The sequence below is a fragment of the Dendropsophus ebraccatus genome, chromosome 1 (genome assembly GCF_027789765.1).
Source record: "Dendropsophus ebraccatus isolate aDenEbr1 chromosome 1, aDenEbr1.pat, whole genome shotgun sequence".
Lineage (NCBI taxonomy): Eukaryota > Metazoa > Chordata > Amphibia > Anura > Hylidae > Dendropsophus > Dendropsophus ebraccatus.
Genome location: NC_091454.1, coordinates 68,944,171 through 68,966,259, shown reverse-complemented (window position 1 = coordinate 68,966,259; position 22,089 = coordinate 68,944,171). Strand labels below are relative to the sequence as shown.

At 41.5% G+C, this 22,089-nt stretch overlaps 1 protein-coding gene across 1 annotated transcript in view; it reads right to left on the bottom strand.

The window, feature by feature from the left end:
* Positions 1-19,590, bottom strand: part of AFAP1L1 (actin filament associated protein 1 like 1) — a 75,390-nt gene extending 55,800 nt beyond the window's left edge. The window contains exon 1 of the mRNA XM_069955106.1: positions 19,190-19,590. Coding sequence (XP_069811207.1) covers positions 19,190-19,205 — 16 coding nt within the window. The 5' untranslated portion in view covers positions 19,206-19,590. The remainder of the gene's footprint in view (positions 1-19,189) is intronic.
* Positions 19,591-22,089: the final 2,499 nt, after the last annotated feature.

Below are 22,089 nucleotides of genomic sequence, written 5' to 3'. Positions count from 1 at the left end.
CTCAGAGCGAGATAGTCAGATAAATCCAAGCATCACCGTGGCTGTAGGCTAAGGCCTTTTTCACAATGTATATCTTTAATGCTTTTTTTAATTCCTTTAGCTTTCCTGTCATTAAATATGCAAGTTACCTGTAGTATACTGTATATACACATAATTTGACTGGTCTCATCTAAATACAATAGGTTTTAAAATAGCTTGACACCATCATAGACACAACATCTATGGTCTATAGTGTACTATGTACACCAAGTGGACTACTTACAAGTAGATGAAGCTCTCCAAGCGGGACTTATTGATAGGCACGAACATGCCTTTATGTATCCTATGAGCTCCCTGATCCCTACCTTTTATGGTCTCCCTAAAATCCATAAAGGACTAGATCCTCTAAAGTGCCGACCGATTGTCTCGGGTAATAACAACCTTACACAGAATATCGGAATATACTTGGACAAGATCCTAAGACCGTTTGTCACTTCTCTTCCCTCTTACATACGTGATACAACTGACCTCTTATTGAGGATCCAAGATGTTACATTAGAAAAACATCACCTGTTATGCTCGGTGGATGTAGAGGCCCTTTATAGTTCTATACCTCATGACCTGGGGCTACTAGCAGTTGGACATTTCCTTAGAAGCCGGAGTATCCATGATATCCCCCATAACAACTTTGTGCTCTCACTATAAAATTTGTCTTCACCAAAAATTATTTTCTTTTTGCGTCTCAAATCTTCCACCAGCTCAGGGGCACGGCCATGGGCCCTCCTGTAGCGCCCAGTTTTGCCAATTTGTTCCTGGGCTGGTGGGAGGAGACCCACTTCTTTGGTGACAGTATGCAGAAGTACCAAGACCAGATTATCCTCTGGGGCAGGTATATTGATGACTGCCTGGTGATCTGGTCTGGCTCACGCCAGGAATTCGAGACATTTATGGGCGAATTGAATGCCAACAACATCGGCATGCGATTTACCTATGAAATACAAACTAACCGACTATGTTTTCAGGACGTACTTCTTGAACGGGGTAATGGTGGCCAAATTAATACATCGGTGTATCGTAAACCCACAGCAGGCAACAGCCTGCTGAGATGGGATAGTCACCACCCTGCCCCGATGCGACGTGGTATACCCAAAGGACAATATTTGAGGGCCAGACGTAATTTTCGTCCCCACAGGCATTCAAACGGGAAGCATTGACCCTCAAGAAGAGGTTCCTTGACCGAGGTTACCCTATCGGCACCCTTAAAAAATCCTACCAGGATGCCCTATGGAGGGACAGATGTCAACTCCTGTTAACCCGGAGTAAGCAGGATGCACCTTCTAGGACCAGAATTATCGGCACTTTTGACTCCTAAGCCCAACAGATCAGGGACATTATCACTCAATATTGGCCTATTCTCACCTCAGATCCACTTACATCACAACTAGTGGATACAAGACCCATGATCACATACAGACGTGGTAGAAATCTGGGGGATAGGATAGTGCATAGTCACTTCTCCCCGCCATCATCCACAATGTGGCTTAGACAGTCCAAACCACCAGGGACAATCAGATGCGGATCTTGTAAAGCATGCAAATTTGTCTGTCCAATAAAAACATTTTGTGGCACAGGGGGCCACCCGACTTTTATGAACCGTGACTTCGCTAATTGTAAAACTGAGAATGTGATCTATATGGCCACATGTCCCTGTGATCTTCGATATGTTGGGAAGACGAAAAGGGAGTTTAGGAGGAGGATCTTGGAGCATGTGGGCGACATCTCCCACAATAGGGATAAGCCCATTGCCGCCCACATGCAACATTTCCACCGAGATGCCCTCCTAGAAATTAAGTTTCAGGTCATAGAAGTTATTCGCCCATCTCCACGAGGGGGAGATATTGACAGACGGCTTTTACAGAAAGAGACCCAGTGGATTTATAGACTGCGGACGGTCAATCCACTGGGCCTTAATGAAGCCCTTTCATTTGTGTCCTTTATCTGACATATATAGACCAGCATATCCTCTCTTTTCATTTTTAGTCAGTTTCACCTAACATCTATACGGGTCCAAGTCAATAACATAATTGTTTTGACGGCGGGTGTACTATTCATCAATAGGTTACACCCCATCAACATGGGGGTTAAGTGCATACTGTTACCTGTTGGTACGCATTTTGCGTTCCACTACTGGGTTATGCTATTTGAACAGGTTGTCTGGCTCTAACTGATTATTCACCCATTACTCATGTTTATCATCCGAGCGCTGCCAGTTCTTCTCTTTCTCTTTTTCTCTTTCTCTTTGCCTTTATTTAGCATTTTATTTTATCACCAATAGTTTATTTATTCTTTTCTCCATATCATACGCTTTACCGCGGGTGGAACGCTATTTGCGTTCCATCGTCTATCCCGTGGAGCGCACAGTGCGTTCCGGAAGCGCATTCATTACCACTTCCGGGTGGCTGCCATCTTAGACTACCCGGAAGTATGCTCGGCGTGGGGCTATATAACACACATGTCCCATCTCAGGGCCAATATGCTGTCTGATGCATCCTGACAGTCGGCCTCACAGGTAGCGTCCGCTGACGGTTCTCTTGTTTGGGTTACAGGTAACATGTGTTTGACTCCTGGTGATCTTTATTCATTTATATGTGTATGACATGATATCCAATATCTAACATACAGCAATTATCTGCATTAGCTTTGCCAGCCAATACATTCGATAGGGGACAATTGTTTGTTTGTTTATTTATCATCATTTATATATGTATGCATATTTTCCTTGCTTTATATATATCTATCCTATTTCTCTTGGACTTGAATATGATGTGGTGTATATCTTTCTGACTGACTGTATATTATCCTATCAGACACTATCCATCACTGTATATCATGGTATGCGCCTTCACTGGAAGCATGTATGCACAATACGCTCAGTAGGCTTTATCTTAGCCAATACAATAAATAATAAATTAATAAGTTCCCTGATGAACCTGGTAGATATCCATACTAATTATCCAGGGGAAACGCGTTGCAACAGGAACAAAGGGATATTTTATAGGTATCTCATGTATTTTGGTTTATGGATACAATAACCATTTATCGTTGAATATATATGTATATAGAGGGCGTGTGATTCACCATTCACTGTATTTAATCGTTTGTCTGTTTATTATTTTATCCTGGGCACTGTATTAAGAGTAGGGGCTGACACCCTGATTGGGGCCATCCTATTAAGGAGGTGGGTTCCCCAAAAGGCAGCGCAAGACTATATTGCTCTCAGAGCAGGGCACACATTCCCTGTGTCTTTCCCTTGCCGTATAACCTACCTATCCATATTTGGGTTATACCTGCCCTACGTCTTGTATTGTCTAGCACCGTGTACTATATCTTTTTTTGAGTCAGTGTTCATTAGTGTTCACAGGTGTGTATTATTATAAACGTGTACTTTTAAATAATTAATCATCTAGTAATAAAAGTTAAGTTTTAAGATTAATTGACCTCCGTTGTTCTATTTGCTACGGTGACTTTATTTGGATTCTTACCACTAGGTCGGACCCATCTAGGGCTAACGGACCCCTATATATTTTTCTCCGCTACTTTGAAATTGGACTACTTACAAGAACAGAATCTACAACCAGAGGGCATCCATACTTTTGCCTCTGCTTTAAAGTGAATGTACCAACGGTTAAATTCGCTTTAAGTTTTGCCCATGGATAGAATGGCACCGGTGCGGGGAAGCCGGTGCCGTGGTCTTTTTTTGATCCGCGGCCCGGTTCCCACGCCGGTACTGCTCTATCCATGGGCAAAACTTAAAGCGAATGTACCATCATACACCTTAACCATACATTCGCCTTAACCCTACTACTCAAATACCAATGTCAACTCTTGTAGTCACCAAGTTAACGTCTTCTGTATAACTCTGCCTAGATCATAATAGTCCACCGATGGCTGTTGTTTCCATGTGGTAGACACATCTAGTGATACATAATACATGGCAATATAACATTGTAAACATGAAGGATTTACCAACAATAAGAACATTTTATATGCTGTTTCTCAGGGCACAGTTTGCTCATTTGGAAATGGGTGTAGAAGACAATACAATATTATAGGATACTTTTCTAAGGAATATCAAACATAACAGCTATTCTTGGTTTGTTCCAAACAACAAGAGTTTGTTTACTTGGTTAACATCAGTATTTTTGGCTTCTAATCATTAAACACAGAACAAAGATATCCACCAGACCTTCAATGCTATTATTTGATGGGTATTTACAGAACACTAAGGAAAATTATTTAAGAAATTTAAGAAAAAAAGATGTGAAATCCACATCTGAATCTGGACCAACTTTTTACCCAGTTTTCAGACATTTTGGCTTGAAATAAATGTGGATTTTGATGCAGATTTTTAATGGGAATCAGCATCTTAGAGGAATTGAGCACTAAGGGCCCAATTACACAAACAGATATGTGACAGATTTTTTTACGCCAAAGCCAGGAATGGATTTGATAGGAGGACAAATCTCAGTCTTTCCTTTGTTACTTGTTCTTTGTTTATAGTCCATTCCTGGCTTTGGCTCAAAAAATCATTCAGATAATCTGTTGGTGTAATAGGGCCCTAAGATCCAGACCAATCTTAACTTTTGATGTTTCTGTGCAACATATCATATAATGAAACACTCCAACAGCACTATAAAGGAACATCCAATAAGTTAGTGGGTAGTGGATGGAGTATGTAGTATGCCAACAATGCCAAATGAAGTTTAAATCAACTTACAGCTATAAGCAAGTCCAACAGCTTTGGAGAGTAGTGCCAAATTTGGCAATACTTCTGGATGCTATTGGACTCTCTTACAGCTGTATGCTTCTGCAACACTTCAAAAGCTAATTCATACGATGGTTAGGCTTTCACGTCTTTAGCAATTTGTGCTACAGTGGATTCTCTTGAGTTGTGACCAGATGAGCTAGATTTCACTCCTCACCGTGTCAGTGGGCCTTGGGCACCCATATTCCATGCTGTGTCACCTCATATCTGCTCTTGCTAGGTAATAACCCACATATACTGAAAACACACCACAAGACCTGCCCTTTTGGAGATGCTTTGTCCCAATGATCTAGCAATCACTATCTGGTCCTTGTCAGAATCTCTTAGATTCTTACTCTTTCCCATTTTGAATCAAAAGCATCAACTTTAAGAACTGACCGTTCACTTTCTATTAAATAAATTCCACCTCTTGACAGGTGCCATTGTAATCAGAAGTTATTTACTGTATATAGATATACAAACTGCAGTCATATACTGTACCTGTATTCCCTATTATGTTATATAATCCAGTGCACACCCTGACCCCACTATCACAATATAGCCGCACACTGCTTTGTTTTATGTATATTTTGTTTCCAGGAGGCAACATATATGAATAAAGAGGAAGTAAGCTGTTTTCAGACTGGACTCAAAATAGATGCAAATTATAGGTGTTTATGTGTCTTGCACTTTGGCAAATGACAAAGAAAAGAATAAATAGGCTGACAAACATAGGAACAGATAAACATAATCAGAGATGTGAATAAACATGAGAGCATGCATAGGGCGGAAAGACTGCCTCAGAGTCTTCACCTGTAAGGAGTAGGAAATGCTATTTCAGAGGAAGGAAACGCTTTGAGGTCATCCATTGCCGGTCAATGTTAATGCAACCCAGGGGAGAGACAGATGGAGAAAGGGGGATATGACCATCAGTATAACCGGGAAAACATAAGATGACTTTCCACAGCTTCAATGGTCTGTAACACTCGAGGAGGACCAGCTACAGTAGTGCTGACAATTGTGTAGTTGTATCGGACACTATCAGGCAACAAAAATCTTTGTACATGGCGGAAATATGGTTCTAGCAATTGCCGTTCACCAAAGTATAACAAAGTATGAAATCTGAAGTTCCTTTAATAATAAGGTATAAAACACTGCAGGACTTACAGGCTTATAGTTTATTCTATAGATGAGACACATGTAAGACTGCTGGTGTCTGATATATCATAACATAGATACAGATCAGCATGATTCACAATTCTGATGTTTGGCATTATATACAGACAACTTGTTTAGACACATCTCTAACAGCTTAGTTTACATTCTATAATGCAGTGAGACAGATAGGGCACAACTACACCGGGTGATCAATGCCTTGTATAAAAGAGCTGTAACAGAGGATGTGTAGCCAACAGCTGATTGAAGCAAAGGGCCACATGATTATCAAGCTTCGTAATAAGCTTTGTATATAAGTGCTGACCTATTAAACCACTCAGCGGCTCGGGCCATGTAATATGGCTATTAGTTCTTACATCAGATTGCTGTACAACAGGAGCATTGTGGGTGCTGATATAACAGTACTTCCCAGGCTGTACTGCTTGAGGGGGTCCAAAAGAAAACACCAGTATTATAAATAGCACATGGTAGGGGAGCATGACTATTAAATTTTTTTTATTGTGACCCTTCAAATGACAGCTCTGATGTACAATCTATAGGCAATACTTCCCAGTAAATCATCTGACCTCTATGAAGACTTTGCACTGCCTCTACATAAATCCCGTGTGCACCAGTGTGTGCGCAGAGGAAACCTACGCCAGCTCAGAGTTTCCTTATCATATTTCGGCGAGAAAAATAATAAATTAAGCAGACCCAGAGTCTGCGCCCCCTGTTCCACCTCCTCCACACACACACCCACCCCCCTTGCGCAGCGGGCGGGAAATGACCAGATGCAAAAATTTATTCAAAAAATGTCCATTTGCGAATACATTTATTCGCATCTGCCCATTTTCTGCCGAAAAATACACCTTTTTGGGATGATAAATATCCCCCATAGTCTAGATAGACACAGACAGCTCATGGCAGCAGAGGCTAGCAGATCAATATTTTAACAAAGTGGTTTATTTCGCCCTCAATGCTAAAATGACCTGCTTCATTCAATTTCATTGCCACACTGTTCACATTGTACTGACATATGTAGACACAACTACATAAAGTAAGCTGGGAAGAAAAAATATTCAAAAATTATTCAATTCAATATTTCAATGTTTAATTCTAATTGGTGGCCAAGGGTTAGTTTAGTCTGCAGTTGAGGATGGCCACCCACGGGAGAGCCCAAATCACATGCTGATCCTGTTTCTTAGAACTCTGCTAAGCATCTGTTTTTGCCATTGCGGTGCTGAACAGGACACGACTAAATTTAACCTACTTTTACACTTTAGAAAATCAGAAAAGTACAATTAGTTCCATTGTAACTGGAACCCATTTTGCCTAGCATTCTCCAGTTTTCAAGTGAGTACGTGTGAAAACCTACTTTAGACCCTGAATCTGCTCATTTATTATTGTATTTGTAGCATAAGACAATGATATGCAGCAAAAGGTTGTAAGCATGTAATAGTCACCTTCTCACGGTTCCATTAGTTATTCTATCTACCTATATAACCTACATAAGCAATGAGGTCAACATAGGGGTCGGCAGATGAGCAATGATAATTACTGTGACAATGGACCAGCAGGGACACATCAAGATAGATTAGATTAGATTAGATAGCCATGAAATTGGACTAAGGCCTCATCCTAAAGTCTTAATGACCCGCATATAGTCTCACAAATCAGCAGAATGGCTGATTACATTTACTATTGCTTGTTTTTAGAAGTTATGGGGGCTATTTTTTGTTAATTAAGTAAGTATAAGGAAAAAATAGTAAAGCATCTGGTAGAAACATGTAGGTAAAGTGTTAATATATTTGCACTTTATTCCATTGGGTTGTAATAACTGTAAGGTAAATCTGATGTACTGCTAAAGACTAGATAAGCAAGATTATGCAACAAAAAAAATCTAAAGGGATAGAGTATATACATAAACACATGGCTTTATATGGCAGGGACAGTCTTGTGACAGGGGAAACTATTATCCCCTATACGGTTAAGGGAAGAAAAAAACGCAATTAGCAGGAGACACCTGAGTGTTCATGGCTTTAATCCCTCCTGTCTATCCCATTCTATCTTTGATAGCTATGGTGAGTGCAATACCTTATCCAGACTTGTGCTGTTCTAGGGAAAGCTTCCTCCGCCGGTGGTGCTGGCTGGGTTTTGGTGTGGCATTTTTGGGTCTGGTCCTGTGGCATGGGGGTTGCAGGGCCGTTCCATGGCCTCCCTTCCCTGACTGTGCACGCCTGCGGGGGTGGTGGTCGCTGACTGGCACAGTGTGGACTTAGTGTAGGGACCCATGTGTATCAGATACCTGCACGCGGTACATGGGGCAGTGTGGCTTGATCAATTCACATACAGAATTCTGATGTTTTTTATGCAGCCGAGAGGTACTAGTATCAGCCATAGGTGTGATGTGCAGCACTCTTTTTCTTCCTTGAACTGTATTTTGTTTCTCTCTTTTCTCCGTGTTTTGCACTCCTCCTGGTGAGACCCACATGACCGCAATTAACATGAGACACCTGAGTGCTCATGGTTTTAATCCCTCCTGTCTGTCCCATTCTATCTTTGATAGCTATGGTGAGTGCAATACCTTATCCAGACTTGTGCTGTTCTAGGGAAAGCTTCCTCCGCCGGTGGTGCTGGCTGGGTTTTGGTGTGGCATTTTTGGGTCTGGTCCTGTGGCATGGGGGTTGCAGGGCCGTTCCATGGCCTCCCTTCCCTGACTGTGCACGCCTGCGGGTGTGGTGGTCGCTGACTGGCTCAGTGTGGACTTAGTGTAGGGACCCATGTGTATCAGATACCTGCACGCGGTACATGGGGCAGTGTGGCTTGATCAATTCACATACAGAATTCTGATGTTTTTTATGCAGCCGAGAGGTACTAGTATCAGCCATAGGTGTGAGGTGCAGCACTCTTTTTCTTCCCTGAACCGTATTATCCCCTATATCTGTATGATTTACAATTCTATAATTGCAGTTGAAGCATAAAATAAGATTTTGGTTTAAAATAATTTGGTAGTTAAAGGGAAACTATCAACAGGTGGGACTGATCTCACCTGCCGATAGCTCTTTATTACACAAGGAGCGCTGAGGATGAAGGTAAGTCTCTTACCTTCATCTTTGGTGCCATTTGCATGCAGTTTGTAGTTTAATCCTGCATCTAGTAAGGCTGTTTGAAGCGGGGCTATGGCCCCAGTGCACCGATCCGGCCTGCCTCTGGACGGCCCGTTACACTGACAATTATTAGAAGGGGTGGATCTGTGATCTGGGTGCAGCAACCAGGAGCTATCAGCAGGTTAGGTTTGTCTAACCTGCTGATAGTTTCCCTCTAAATGAATGCTTATTCTGTTACTTTATTCAATATAACTAAATTTAGTTTCAGATAGATTTACTGAGGACATCTTTGAAGCAGATCATATATTCACTAAGACATTGGTATAACAGCTGCTTAATCCTTATATATATTAAGAAGGATCCAAAATACACTGGTATAAATAAATATACAGAAAACACTTGTAGATATTTCTATATGATGTGATAGAGATTATCCACCCCATATAAGTTACAGCAAAAAGCTGCAAGCAATGCAATGCCACACTATCTGTCACACATATTATTTATACCATTCTGTAGGCTCTAGTGCCCTGATTCCAATTCTCTACCCCCCCCCCCCCTTGCCCCCAGCCTGTTTGGTACTTCCTACGCTTCATATACACTTCCCTCTGAGCCTGGTTCAAGTTCCCTCAGCTTCGTATTCACAGCCACTGTGTAAAATCCTAATGTCCCAGAAACAGAGGGGCATAGCAACAAAATACAAACAGCGTTGCAACCAGGACACCCCAAGCTTCAAAAAGGTTTGAAAATAAACATATATTTTTTATAGATCACAGGTCCTCTTTGATTCAACAAGCTGAAGACTGGTTTATAGTTTAGAGAAGAAGTATGGTTTAATATTAGCTGAAAAGGGCAAATGAGACAAGTAATTTAGTTTCCAACCAGCTTATAGCGTCATCTGACTGCAACGCCAGTTTATTGTACTACGTGTTGAATACTGTTCCTTGTGTTAGATTGCCCTAAACATAATCCTGAAAAGCATCCTTGGGGGTCACTGTGGAGTATAAAGGCCACTTCTTCTGGGAGATGATTCATAACAAGAATATACTTAGGTGCACATTGTTGATACATCCCTGTCAAATGCAAGGCTTTGTGTACAATTACAATAGTACCTTTTCAGGTAACATAAGCTGTGGCTCTTTTGAAAGACCAAGGGTCACATGTGATACCTCTAAAATATCTAGTTACATATTTGTGTTAAATAGTGTCTATATAGTTAAAGGCAATATATAAATTGCGTGCTTAAGAACAGTGTTGGGTTTCTTGCAGTTGTGACCTCTGAAAATGTTAGATTTTGTGTTAGGTGCATAATGTTACAATTGCTGGTTCAATGTATAGGTACGGGTCAGGGAACACTGCTGTAGAGTTAAATGGTAAAATTCTGGCTTCTTGCAACAGCAACTTGTAGTTTACGAATGACAGATTTACAAATAGGCCATGACTATATGATTAGTGTGAGTCTGACCCCCAAAATACCCACCAATCATCAGGCAAAAAGGGCAACAGTATATGCTATAGATCAACAGCTCCTTTTATAGCAGTACCCAGAACAGTAACATACATATCAGTGTGGCTGTGCCTGGTACTGAAGCTTAGCCCAGTCAAGCTAACAGGGTTTAGGTCGCATTACATGATTGTGAAGCCGACCTGTCAGCTCAGTGCTCACTTTCCCCTCATTGCCTGCTTGCTGCCTGGGCTCTTACATGCACAGACAGTGACGGAGGAGTAGTGGTAGGGGCCACCCAAATGATCCTTAGATCGTTCAGGCTGCCTATCTGCTACCACCGCTTTTATTACACGGAGTGACACGCAGCAGACTGCATGTTGAAAGACCACTATCATCTGACATTATGCATGTTGGCTAAATGTTTCCTTTCAACATGCGTTATAACACTAAATGATTATTGGCCTGAATGGTCGGTAATTGGCCAAGTAATGCTGATAATCATTTAGTGTAATAGGGCTTTTATAGTGTGGTTGAACTGTAGTTGTTCTAGGCACAGCCATACTTAGATGGACATCTCTGTGTTTTGTACTTCAATAAAGTACTCTGTTAGTTCTGCTTAACAATAGAGATGAGCGAGTAGTGAAATATTCGACTTTCGAGAATTCGAATCAAATAGGCACCGAGACTCGACTTTTCGGATAAGTATTCAATCCCATTATAGTCTATGGGAAAAAAATTCTCTGCACTTGGAAATTAAAATTCGACCACTTGGAGGTCACCAAGTCCCCCATGAAACCTCCCTAAACGATGCGAACACCTCCAGAATGACACTGGGACATTAGGGGGAGCATGCCTGGGTGCACCCAACACCCCAAAATCGCAGCATAATGCCACTCTCTGCAGTTGCGAAGGAAAAATATTGGCGAATGCTTTACGGCAATGTTTGCACATTTTGTTTGTATTTCTTGCACAGCGTTACATACATGATTCCAATGTGCGTCTGTAGAGCGTCATGTTATTCACACGTATCACACATCATGCTGTACGAACCTTACTGGAACAGTATGTATGACGTGCTTTTTTGTGGGCTACTGGCACAATAGGTATCAATATGTCATTGTGAATACAACCACTGAAAGGCTCAGAGAATGAGCAATAAGAAGGGAACACCCACCTACTTCAATGTGGAGATTATTCATATAGTTTTACACATGCTGTATTGCAACAGGTTATATGTGCTTTGGCTGCGACTAATCTTACCCAAAACAAAGGGGTTAGTCAGTGATTTACCATCACGCCCAACCGCTATGTCCACTGACATTACCTGTCAGTGGACAGTTGGGAGAGCCCCACAAACCTTATACCAGCATCCAAACCTGCCACGAGCGGTGGGTATGGCTGACTAAAGGGTAAGGTGTATGGGAATCTTCAGTCTTTTGTAAAGCAATGTCAACTTCAGGGCCCATGGGCTCAGTAGAGGTGCACAGCCAGTGTACATGCTCCACTTGATGTGTTATATAAGAGAATGTCCTCCTGTTTCTCTTTACCTGTGCTCTGGGCAGTTAAATGGGCACTCTCTCTATTTTGGACGCCCACCCTGCTACAGTTCCCCTTTATCTAGACATTTTGTGTGATTTATTTCCAGTACACCATACAGTATGCACAGTGGCCATTTTCTTTGAGAAGATCACTTTTGGCTGGTTGTCTTAAAAATATTTCACTTTTGTAAAGTGTAAACTGTCATAGTATTCTATTCTATGATGTATATATTAATGCAAATCCATTGGTTAATTAATAACCATTTTTTAAGTGATAGATTTGAATAAAAATATTCCCAGATCTAGGTTTTTGCATGTTTCCCTCTAACTAGTGTATATTAAATTTTGATAAAAATTCTAATATTGTTCTCAGTAATCCATAATCTAGAAATTTTGTAGGTTCACACTATTTGCTGTTCCTCTTGCAAGTCAGCCCTTCCCTTCCCTTGCTATGCAAGAAGGGGATGGATCAGGTGCAGCTCCAAGGTCAGAGATTCCAACTCAGAAGTTTCCTGTACAAGCAGCATCCTGTGTTGGAATCAGGCCTTGCTAGCAAAGGGGGGAGACAGGGCCGGAAAACAAGGAAATGCTCCTATCCTGTCGAATCAAAAAGCAGGGTGGAGGTGGAGGTGCTGAGGGTGGGAATATTCCGTTTCAGTGTCTGCTCCATGAATTGTATATAAGCAGGACTCAATGGTAGAAGCTGATAGCAGATAATAGCCAGACTTCATCTGTTTCGTCACCTTCTAGTGTTAACTAGGATGGTGTCACAAGAGAATTTTGAGAGGGCTCTAAAGTGCTTGGTACGTTGGTATTGCATAAACTTATATAGACAATAACACAAGTTGCATTTAGGACATGAGGTGTCAAGGCTAATAAGATGGAAGCAGCAATTTTAATAAAAAAAGAATAGATGGATGGAGTATTTCAATTTCCTGAAAGTAAGCTTTTGGGATTGATTACTATGAGCCAGCAGGGGACGTGAGGATGGTCAGGCTCCTGCAGTGACCTCTCATCAATTGAGTTTTGTCTTCCTTTCTGGTAAACCAGATATTACATGCCTTTGAGATGTGCCCTGAGGTGTGGCATTCAAACTGGAATGTATAAAATCATTGCTATAGCTATGGCTTCTAAAGGTATCCAGCCACATACAATAGCTGTCACTGGACATTAAAGGGGTATTCATTTCCTAGAGTGAAAATGAATATGCTGCTGGGTGGTGTTAGGGGAAGGAAGGGTGTAGAAAAAAAATAAAATACTTACCTAACCCTGCCCCCTTGATGCTCCCCTGCAGCTCCTCTTGTATTGTTCCATCTAGTCCTCCAATCTTCTCTCTCTTCTTCTTGCTTTCAAAGCAAGAGCTCAAGAGCAGAACGTGCCACCTAAGCCAATCACTGGCCACAGCAATGTTCAGTCTCTGAAAGTAAGTAGCTGGGGTGGCAGATCCTGCTCTTGAGTGCTCCAGATTTCCTAGGGGAGCAGCGGGGAATCAGGGTTAGGTAAGTATTTTGTTTTTTGTCTTTCTACACCATGCCAGCAGCATAGTAAAGGGGTATTCCAGGGAAGGGCCTTTTTTAACATATGCCCAGGGATGGGTTGTTTAAATAAAAGGGCACAATAGAGCTGCTAACAATGACTTATCTCCTGCAGCGGATGAGACAATATGAAATCAAACCTTCTTGATCTCTTTCCTGGTATTTGCCATTAGTGAGGAGTCCGAAGACCCTTAAACACATTCAGCTGACCACCATGTAATGTCTACTAACAGCTTTGCTTTGTAGTTCTCTATTGTAATAGAGATAGGGTGGTTATAATGCATATGGACAGAGGTTGTCATCATGAGACAACTGCCTTCTACTGGATTATGTTTCTTCTCCTGCCAATGAGTGACATGAAATTGCAAAGAGAACCGAAAACTACTGAGGCCGAATAGTTTCCAAGCGTGCTTGCTTTATTGTAACATGCTCTTTTTCCTCAGTTGCCATCATGTTCTATAATTGGCAAAACTAGATATTTACTCTAAACAGTAAAAGTCAATAAAACGTTCCAAGTCTTCACTTTCTTTGTTGCTACCAACATAGAAAGGGTTGCTTCTTTGTATCACATCTATCAGCTGTCTGTGTGTGGTTAGTGACTGCTAGAAAGCAACAAGCTCCAACAAAGCTCTATATTTGTTATGTTCAGAGCACTGTTAACTATGTGGATTCCAACAATGATCCTTTCTATTACTAAAAACTGAGATCAGCATTACATCAACAGCATCAGATAGCTCGATAGAGGGACATTTGTAGAAATGCTATGTCTATTCTCTGCTGTGAATTCTAAGGTTTCCCAGTCAAATTTCCCAGTATTATAATTCTGATCTGCAAGGATTACAGCCCCTGAAACGTAAGCTGACAGCTCTGTCCAGAAACAGCAGTACTTTGCCCGTGACTTTGGGTTAACTCAATTAAACTCCTTAAGTCCCATCACAGCAGGAGAAGGGAACTAAGATCTTTTCTGTTTATTTTAGGAGAATACCAGTGCAAGACACTAAGGCCTGAATTCAAGCTATGTGTCGCTGTCTGTCTAGCTAACCACCACATATCTGTGGATATAGGCCACCCACAGCTGGTGATAGTATTAATAACCTGCTCTGTTCTGACATGTCACAACTGGGCAGTGGAGGAGACAAGTGTTTGTACAAGAGCTCAAAAACACATGGAATTGTCAGCTTTATATGTGAACATGAGCAACCATAAAACGATAGTAATGGAGTCTAGGCTGATGTGCTTTTCTTTTTTCTTTCTTAGAGATCTGTCAAAAGTTTTGATTTGTCTGGTTTCAGACCACCGCTGATTTATAGAATGTGCTGGGAGAAGCGCTCAGCTAAGTGCTTCTCTCTAGGATGCCTTTTGCATCTTACTGCAGAGGGGCTCCATTGTAAAGTAAAGCCACTATTACATGTAGCAATGTGCGCCAATGATTTTTCAATATACTGAAAGACAACAATCAACTGAAGAAACTGTCAACGTGTCATAGCAATTAGCTGATAGCTCATGAATGTGTAAAATATAATAAAAAAATGAAAAATAATAAAGGTTTTACAAACCTGTCTAGGCTCCCCAGTGTTCTTCTAGCTTCTCCCTGCAGCTGCCACTGGAACTTCTGAGAGTGAGACAGTCTCTGAAGTGACAGGCTGCTTAGCCAATCACTGTCTGTGGCACTGTCCCATCTTGGCCAGTGATTGGCTGAGAGGCCTGTGACTTTAGAGACTGGCTCAGAAGTTCCAGTGGCAGCTGTGAGGAGCAGGCCAAACCTAGAAGAACACCTTTGCACCTAAGGCAAGGGCTGCACGGACATCACTAACAATATATACACAGCCCTTGCTGCATGGTGAGCCGTGTATAGTCTCAGTAAGCAAGCGCCAATGTAACCCTAAGTCCATATAGCCCACTCCCTGCAGAAGCACTTACATGAAAGCTTATCCCAGCTTTTTTTTTTTTTAGATTGGTAAGGGCCTGAACACTATGGGGGAGATTTATCAAAGTGGTGTAAAGTGGAATTGTCTTAGTTGCCCAGTTGCCAATCAGATTCCACCTTTTTATTTTTCAAAGAATCTGTGAGGGATGAAAAGTGGAATCTGATTGGTTGCTGGGGGCAACTAAGACAATTCCACTTTACACCACTTTGATAAATCTCCCCCCATATTCAGACTATTCAAAACTTTAGACATGTTTCTATAACATACAGCACTGTGGGACCAAGATCAAATGGGCAAATGGAGGTGAAGAGGATGCTTGAGAGTCAGCTACCACAAGTGCTGGCCAGTAATGAATTAAATGGAAGTCCAACAGCATCCAGTATTCTGTGAGAATCTTCAAGCTTTACTGCATAATGACTACAAAAATCATGTATGGGGCAACATACAGGGGCTTCTCTGCTCAGCTTTTCTAAGAGCAAGAAGGCAAATGCTAAGAGATAGAGAAGCTATACAGTGCTAGTGCTACTTTCCTTTGGTAAGGAGAGGACCAGGGAACATTACATCATTACATCCTTATGCTCTAAGACATATGGAAAGGGGGGCCCAAATCCACAATCTATATATGTATATATCTATATCTATGTATCACTGCTTTGTAATCACCTTTGATTCCTTTAGTACCACGACTCACAGTGTCATTATTGCTACAAAGTAAACTGAGAACAGTGTCAGTAGAGGATCACAGGGACTGTTCAGACTACAAACATCAATGTGTCATTAATACTGACAGTAATAACCCCTGTGGTTATGGGTTCAAAGGATATGACACACACACAGTAACCTGCTGAGCATTTCCCTGTCTGTGACACAGTGACGGACACCACAGGAGACCGGCTTACCCCTCCTGCACTCTTCAATCAGCTTAGCAGTTAACTACAGTATGTGATATGGTTTATTTCACATCAGTACAGCGCAGGAGATGGATATACAGGGTGCTTAGGTAAAGCACACATGACAGTTTCATCTAACATTCTAAAAAAGCTAGGTGATACCAAGCGGATTGTTGGGGTCTGACTGCTGGGTCCCCCATGATCACAAGAATTGAGGTCAGATGATCCATGAGTGAATGGAGAGACAGCACACATGCTTGCCCACCGCACCATTTACTCTCAATGGGAATTCTGAAGATAGTGGAGCACTGCACTCATCAATAGACAGTTAAAGGAAACACGGATTTCCACCAATCAGTCTTGTATTTATTGAACAAATGTACAAATCCATAATGATCACAGAGACAATAGTAAAATTCCCCCAAGTGCAAGGACAGTCAGCAAGATATGGTCTTCATGCTGTAGCCACAATGCTCTTCAAACCAAGTTGTCCTTGGAGGCTCTCATACTCCACCAACAGGGCGGAAGTGAAGTAGGCACAACATTTTGGGGTCCTCCCCTTTCTTAGTGCTTGAAAAGGGGAAGGACCCCGAAATGCTGTGCCAATGTCACTTCCGTCCTGTCGGTGGAGGGTGAGAGCCTCCATGGATGACTTGGTTTGAAGAGCATTATGGCAATAGCGTGAAGACCGAATCATTTGCATGCGTAATTCATGATACAAATCTACACCGGATGGAAGCAGGTGTAGAGTTAGTGCAGCCGACCGGCTCTACTAAGAGACGTGTGCGCCTCTTAGTAAATCCAGCCATTAAAAAAAGGAGACAGGACTTTATTTAAAACCGGCGCACTCGTACTTCTTTAAGAGCTCATTGTATTGTCTATGGTTGTACAAAATTTTGCATAACCAGTTAAAGTAAACCATACCAAAGTCATCCAATTAGGTTGCTGTTTTAATTACTCAGCTTAACAAATCAGTACGGGAAACAGCTTACCACGACAAGGTACACGCCACCCATAAGAGGTCAAAAGCTAATGTTGAAGGGAAGCTGTCACTTGGAAAAAAACATTACAATCTACAGGAAGTCTAGATTACAGTAGGAGCAGTTGAGCAGGTTGATGCATATGTTTATGGGAAAATTTCAAGGACAACTTGTCATTTATTCATGTAAATTTCTGTTCTTTCTGGGTTAAATAATCGAGTGGGTGGTCTTACTCAGTGATTGGCAGATGCATACATGCATATAAAGAGAGCTGGTAACCACTAGATATGACCACCCACTTGACTACTTAGGCCACAATGAGCAAATAATGAGAAGTTATACAGAATCTTTTCCTATAAATTATATATCAAACTGCTCTGTTCCTTCTGCTCTATAACATGATGCCTGCAGATTGGACTATGAGGGGTAGGCATGTATTGGGCAAGCTCCTTTACATGTACACTACATTCATAGTATATTCATAGTATTGACATTTGCATCTTTTTTTTTTTAGTAACTGATATTTATTGTGAAATTCCCTTCACAAGATAGGTATCCTTCAATCTAGACCCAGCATGGCCTAAGGAGTGGGAGTTCTGTCTGATAAGCTCTGGTGGGATCGTGATAACAAATAGATATTTTAATGGTTTAAAGGTCTTCTAGGCTATGGACAACTATATGTGTAAAGTAAAAAAAAAAAGAAAAAAGACGTCAAGCATACCATGCCCTGCTACAGATGTTTACATGGTAATAGTTTGTCCATAACCACAGCCCTTCCATTGTGTATGTATGGGGGGGGGGGCACCTGAACAGACCCAGCTGACACAGTGTAATATGAGACTAAGGGATTACAGAGGGGCTACAGCGGTTGTCTGGTTAGAGGCATACGTTCAAAGAAGTTGTAGTTTATGACTCACAGAGAGTGGCTGCACCTAATACAAGCTCAGGTGCTCTGCTCACATCTGCACTGCAATTTTTGCTTTACTGTTCCATCATAGGAGCAGAAAAGGAAAAGATGGAGTGCCAGATTCTTTGCATGTCAGATAACAGATACACTGACTTTTTGACTCTATTGTGGTGTCGCACATTTTGATGAGAACGATAGGGCTGCATGCCTCACTAATCTCCCTGTCAAATGTAATGGAAACAACAACGGAGCCTCCAATGCAGGTATGGACAGAGCTACTGAAGTATCACTATCATTATTATTTATTTTGAAAGCCCCCTTAATTTCAGAGTGCTGCATTTATCATAAGATGTTAACATACAGAATATAACATAAAATCAAGAAACAACATGCGTAAACAACAATAGCGTAAATGACAGACTGGCACATATGAAGAGAGGACCCTGCCTGCGAAGGCTTACAATCTACAGCGTATTGCCCTATACATGCCAAATATTGTTGCCAGCCCCCTAGTATTGCAGGCCCTGTCTTGGAATCAAGAGAATTTTCCATGTTTAATTGGGTCAGTCAATATCATATAAATTGCCTAATAGTATGTCATTTATTTACTTTAAAAACACAAAACCTAGTGTTGTACTAGGAAACCTCTCACCATCTGATTCTGGGTGCTGAGACAGAGGTACACAGCTGTCCAGTACCAGTATCCCAGGCAGACAGGTCCTCAATTCACTAATATTGTATCTATAAATTAATAAAGAAAACTGATTGTGTGCTCAAGATTAGGTGGCTTTGAAAATTGTAAAAATAACGGAAAACAAATTTAGAATAAAAAAAAAAACGCAAAAAAGCAAATCAATTGTTCATGTTCAAAAGCTAAATGCACCAAGGTCTTTACATAAAGTAAAATAAATGCACTAACCTTTAATCCGCTCCATTGTGGTTGCTCAGTGCTGCATTCCCAGGTGTGATCAGGGTCAGGGACCAGCACTATGGTCACTATTACCGCTCTGCTCTCCACCAGTGAGACGTCCACTTGCACTTATTCTGATGTAAGCTGATGCCTCCTCTATGCTCTCCTCTGTGTTCTGCTTCTGAGCAATGTCAATGAGATCTAGTGTATCAGCTCCTTATCTGATCATTTAGACTGGCCAGAGAGCCTCCTCCAGGTCCTGCATCTGAACATTCACCCTTCCTAATTGTTTCCCTATGAGTTTGATCTAAGCAGTGCTATCTGCCAGAAGTCTCCCTGCATGTGAGCTGCTGAGCTGAGGTGACTGATCCCTCTGTGCTCTCATCCCCCTCCTCTCCTCTCTTGACAAGCAAGCTAAAAAGTTTGTAGCAACATGTAAGTTTTTTTTCCTGTGTCCTGTCCTGTGTCTCCTCCTCTGCCCCTTGATCAGAGGGGTCTTAGTATTTCCCCACCCCCTCTACTCTATAACCCACACATTGCTAACAAGCTTTTCCAGGGAGGGTCTGCAATTGAGGAGTGCCCTGCCTCACCCTTCTCTAGGAGAGGGAAAACGTTCCACTCCAAGAGTTTCTCACATACTATCCCTTTGGGAGCATAGAGATTGCGTTCCAAAAATATACCCCCCTTGTAACAGTGAATGTGTAAGAGACAGGTGTGCTGCTCCCTACAGAGGCTTGAAAAGGAATAATTTACTACTCTACATGGACCTCTCTTAACCCACAATACAAGGATTGATGGCTTCCACAGCTGCGCATTGTTACATTGTTGCAGAGTTTTAGTTTTTTCCCAATATTTTTCCAACTACAACAGTTTGACAAAAGCTACCCAATGGCTATACTGTACTAGCCAAGGGATCACTACCATCACAAGCCAGATTCACAGATAATTATGTTAACCTCCTGTTAGGCATGTTGCGCAACAAGGACATTGCTGACTATGCAGATATGTTACAAAAACAGCAACAGGTACAAATAAGAAAAGGAACAAAAAAGCCTCCTGCTCCCTATGTGGGGCTCTCTAATATGGTGACTGTGTGCAGTCTACAAGCTCTTACAGCTTCTACATACAGAAGTTTTCTATTGAATTGGTAATTTGTATGACTTTTCATGACCCACAAAAGCTGTCCACTAGAGATGAGCGAACCGGGTTTGGGTTTGAGTCCATCCGAACCCGAACGATCGGTATTTGATTAGCGTGGGCTGCTGAACTTGGATAAAGCTCTAAGGTTGTCTGTAAAACATGGATACAGCCAATGACTATATCCATGTTTTCCACATAGCCTTAGGGCTTTATCCAACTTCAGCAGCCACCGCTAATCAAATGCTGAACGATCGGGTTTGGATCGACTGGAGCATGCTCAAGGTTCGCTCATCTCTAGTGTCCACATTTCACCCTGTGTGAAGCTATTCTTGGTCTTTGGAGATATGTATGTCTAATGTAGTTTTATGGTCAGACTTGGCTTTTAAACAAGGCACATGAGACAAATGCTTGCGGGAAAATGATAGGTCTATGGGGGCAATTTAGTTGACTGAAAGGAGATGGTGCAATCATCTAAATTTTTGAATATATCAATGAAGCTCTGCTAATTCTTTTGTCATCATCACAAAAGATTTATTTCAGACTATGGAAAAAATCGCGTGTTTTGTGATTACAGTCCTTGCACAGAAGATGTGCTATGGACCAGAATCATGGAACTCCCATCATCATGTATTGTTATGATGTCAGAAGCTCCGAATCAGTATAAATCTTCCAGTACAGTGCTGACACAGCTGTTTGGCTGTATAACTAGAGTAGCGCACACAATCAGGCTGGGTTCACACTACGTATATTTCAGTCAGTATTGTGGTCCTCATAGTGCAACCAAAACCAGGAGTGGATGGAAAACACAGAAAGGATCTTTTCACACAATGTTGAAATTGAGTGGATGGCCGCCATATAACAGTAAATAATTTCCATTATTTCAATATAACAGCCGTTGTTTTAAAATAACAGCAAATATTTGCCATTAAATGGCGGCCATCCACTCAATTTCAACATTGTGTGAACATAGCCTTAGTGTGAACCCAGCCTTAAACTGTTTTGGAGCTTCCGGCATCATAATGATACATAATGCCGGGAGTTTTTTGATTCCGGTCCATAGTATGGAACGTTACCACGCGAATGCCCCCTAATCCTTTGTTCCAACTTCATCTCTTTTTGGCAGTTTAAGGCCAATATTGATCATATTATGCAAATAACCGCCGTTATTTTAAATTAAAATGATGGCCGTCAAGTGGTCAAAAAAAAGATGGCGTGGGAACTTAGCCTAAATCTAAAGTATGCAGTATTTGCATAGAAGATGTGGTTTTCAGTATGACATTAATAGGAAGGTATCTATAGACCCACACAAAGCAAATAACGTCTATAAATAAATAAATAACGTTTATGATGTTACTGTTGATAAAAAATATATTAGTTGTACTATTCAGTCAGGTAAAGGGTATGGTGCCTGTGGAGCACTGTATCTTTTACAGGTGAAAAGTCTGATAGCAGTGTGTGTGTGGGGGGGAATCAATGCATGTGCCCTGGAGGAGAGAAGGATCGGACATGTTGGATTTCATCTATCTGACCCATTTGTTTTCAAGGTCGGGTAGTTTTACATCTTCTCTCCGACAAGGCATACATGAACATTTGGCTGACCCGAACATTTGTGTGTATGGGTGGATAAGGTGAGATACCTGTCAAATTACTGTTTGTTTGACAGCTATCCAGACAGGTCCTTTTAGACTTTACAATCTTTGGCTGCCCACGGCTACAAACAAGTACCGATCAGTGAGATAGGCACTTGTAGTAGGCACAATGAATCAAGC